The sequence below is a fragment of the Pundamilia nyererei genome, unplaced genomic scaffold (genome assembly GCF_000239375.1).
Source record: "Pundamilia nyererei isolate P.nyererei 1_Seehausen unplaced genomic scaffold, PunNye1.0 scaffold00319, whole genome shotgun sequence".
Lineage (NCBI taxonomy): Eukaryota > Metazoa > Chordata > Actinopteri > Cichliformes > Cichlidae > Pundamilia > Pundamilia nyererei.
In genome coordinates this window covers 230,343-232,109 of record NW_005187720.1, presented here as the reverse complement: position 1 = coordinate 232,109, position 1,767 = coordinate 230,343, and the positions used below count along the sequence as shown (strand labels likewise).

At 49.9% G+C, this 1,767-nt stretch overlaps 1 protein-coding gene across 1 annotated transcript in view; it reads right to left on the bottom strand.

Moving 5' to 3' along the window:
- Window positions 1-1,767, bottom strand: part of LOC102195939 (S-arrestin-like) — a 13,131-nt gene that overhangs the window by 2,059 nt on the left and 9,305 nt on the right. Inside the window, exons 11-13 of the mRNA XM_005751620.1 lie at window positions 1,022-1,099; window positions 209-223; window positions 47-99 (exon numbers count right to left, since the gene is read on the bottom strand). Coding sequence (XP_005751677.1) covers window positions 47-99; window positions 209-223; window positions 1,022-1,099 — 146 coding nt within the window. The remainder of the gene's footprint in view (window positions 1-46; window positions 100-208; window positions 224-1,021; window positions 1,100-1,767) is intronic.

Genomic DNA, 1,767 nt, shown 5'->3' with positions numbered 1-1,767 from the left:
TGTGTGTGTGTGTGTGTGTGTTGTGGAAGCTGAAAGAAATCTGTACCTGGTTCAGGTTTGGGATGCATGAGCCTGAAGGGAACCTCCAGAGACACCTCACTGTAAAGCACAGACACAGCTGTGAGTCCAGATGTTTTACACACACACACACACACACACACACACACACACACACACGCACACACAGTGTGTCTGAGCGTGACCCTACCTGGATCCCACCATCCTGTCAATGAAGGGCAGCAGGAGAGAACAGACACAAAGCGTCAGATTGCTTTGAGGTTAATTTTCCCTCTGATATGAGGCGCAGCGTGCGGGCACGACCCTGGCTGAGAGAGCGCTCCTATTGGTCAGTGACACTTCAGGCTCTCTGATTTGAAAAGATGGAGTTTCATGACCCTGGCACATGATAGAGGTGTGTGGCTGGTGTCCAGGTCAGCTGACCCAGGAGGCTGTCACAGCCCCACATAGCAAAATTGGTATGGCCCAGATCAGGCCCACACAATGTTCTTACACATGGCCCACATACCGCAAAAAATGACGGCCCTTTGGTGGCCCAGATCTGGTTGACATACACTCTGCCGTGACACCGGTCAGTCAGAAGTGCCAGCTTGATGCCGGATCCAGGCCAGACCTGTTTTCTATGAGCCTGGCCAGATGGACCAAAACAAGATTGAGCCAGATGTGGCATGCCATCACATAGACAGTGCCGTCTAAGCCAGGCCTGGCCCACATCTGGATGACAGACCACTTACCATGCCAGAAGTCAGCTAGCAGTGCCGGCTTGAGACCAGATCTGGGCCAGACCTGTCTGCTATTTGGGGCCAAGGTGTTGGTGACGTTGAAGCTGTTTTTGTTGTTCTGTGTCATCAGTTGCTCGTATTCACAATGTGTTCAAACCACTGCCTCGTCACACCTGAGCTGCTGTAAGTGAGGTCAGGCAGAGGGCCTGTAGTGACCTTTGACCCCTCACCAGACACCTGAACATACACACACTGTTAACAGCAGGAAGTATGAGACTCACCCTGAGGCGACCATCCTCAGCACGACCTTATAGGAGACCAGAATCCCCTGAACCTCCTTCAGGACCTCCTGCTTCACACTGAGACACAGACAGCTCTCATCAGCTTAAGGAAAACTTTCTGAAAGTCACACAACGCTCTTTCGCTAAGCTCAGGAAACTCAGGTGCTCTCGGCATTGTGTACTAGCACGCTATGTGGTTAAAGGACGGGTTCACAGCTCTGTCAGGGGTCACAGGTGTCTGAAAGCACGAGCAAGGTTTCAGGCTCGTCGGCACAAACTGAGAGTCAGGAACCGTTTGCAGCACAGAGCTTCAGATCATCCAGAGTCCCTGTGGTGTTTCTAACCCAGCAGCTAGAAACAGGTCAGAGATCTGACCCTGCAGAGGAGACATTAGGAGGGAGACGTCCGAATCATCGAATCAAATAATCGTCTCACTAACGTTTGGGATGCTTCTGGTTCCACCTCTAAGAAGAAAGTTAAACTGTGGAGGCTTCATGACCTGACAGAACAAAACGAGACCTCGGCTCTGACACTTGGATGAGTCCATTTCTATCATATTTCTAATTTCAGTGGTTGATGTTCTGGAAAACATAGTTCAGTCTCCTGGAGGCTTCCAGTCGTCAGAGGTCATCAAGCTGTGATTTAAATTGAAAAATTTGCCAAAGTGATCCCACTATATAAAACTGGTGATAAACAGATTGTGTCAAACTATAGACCGGTATCTTTACTGCCTCAGTTTTCAAAGA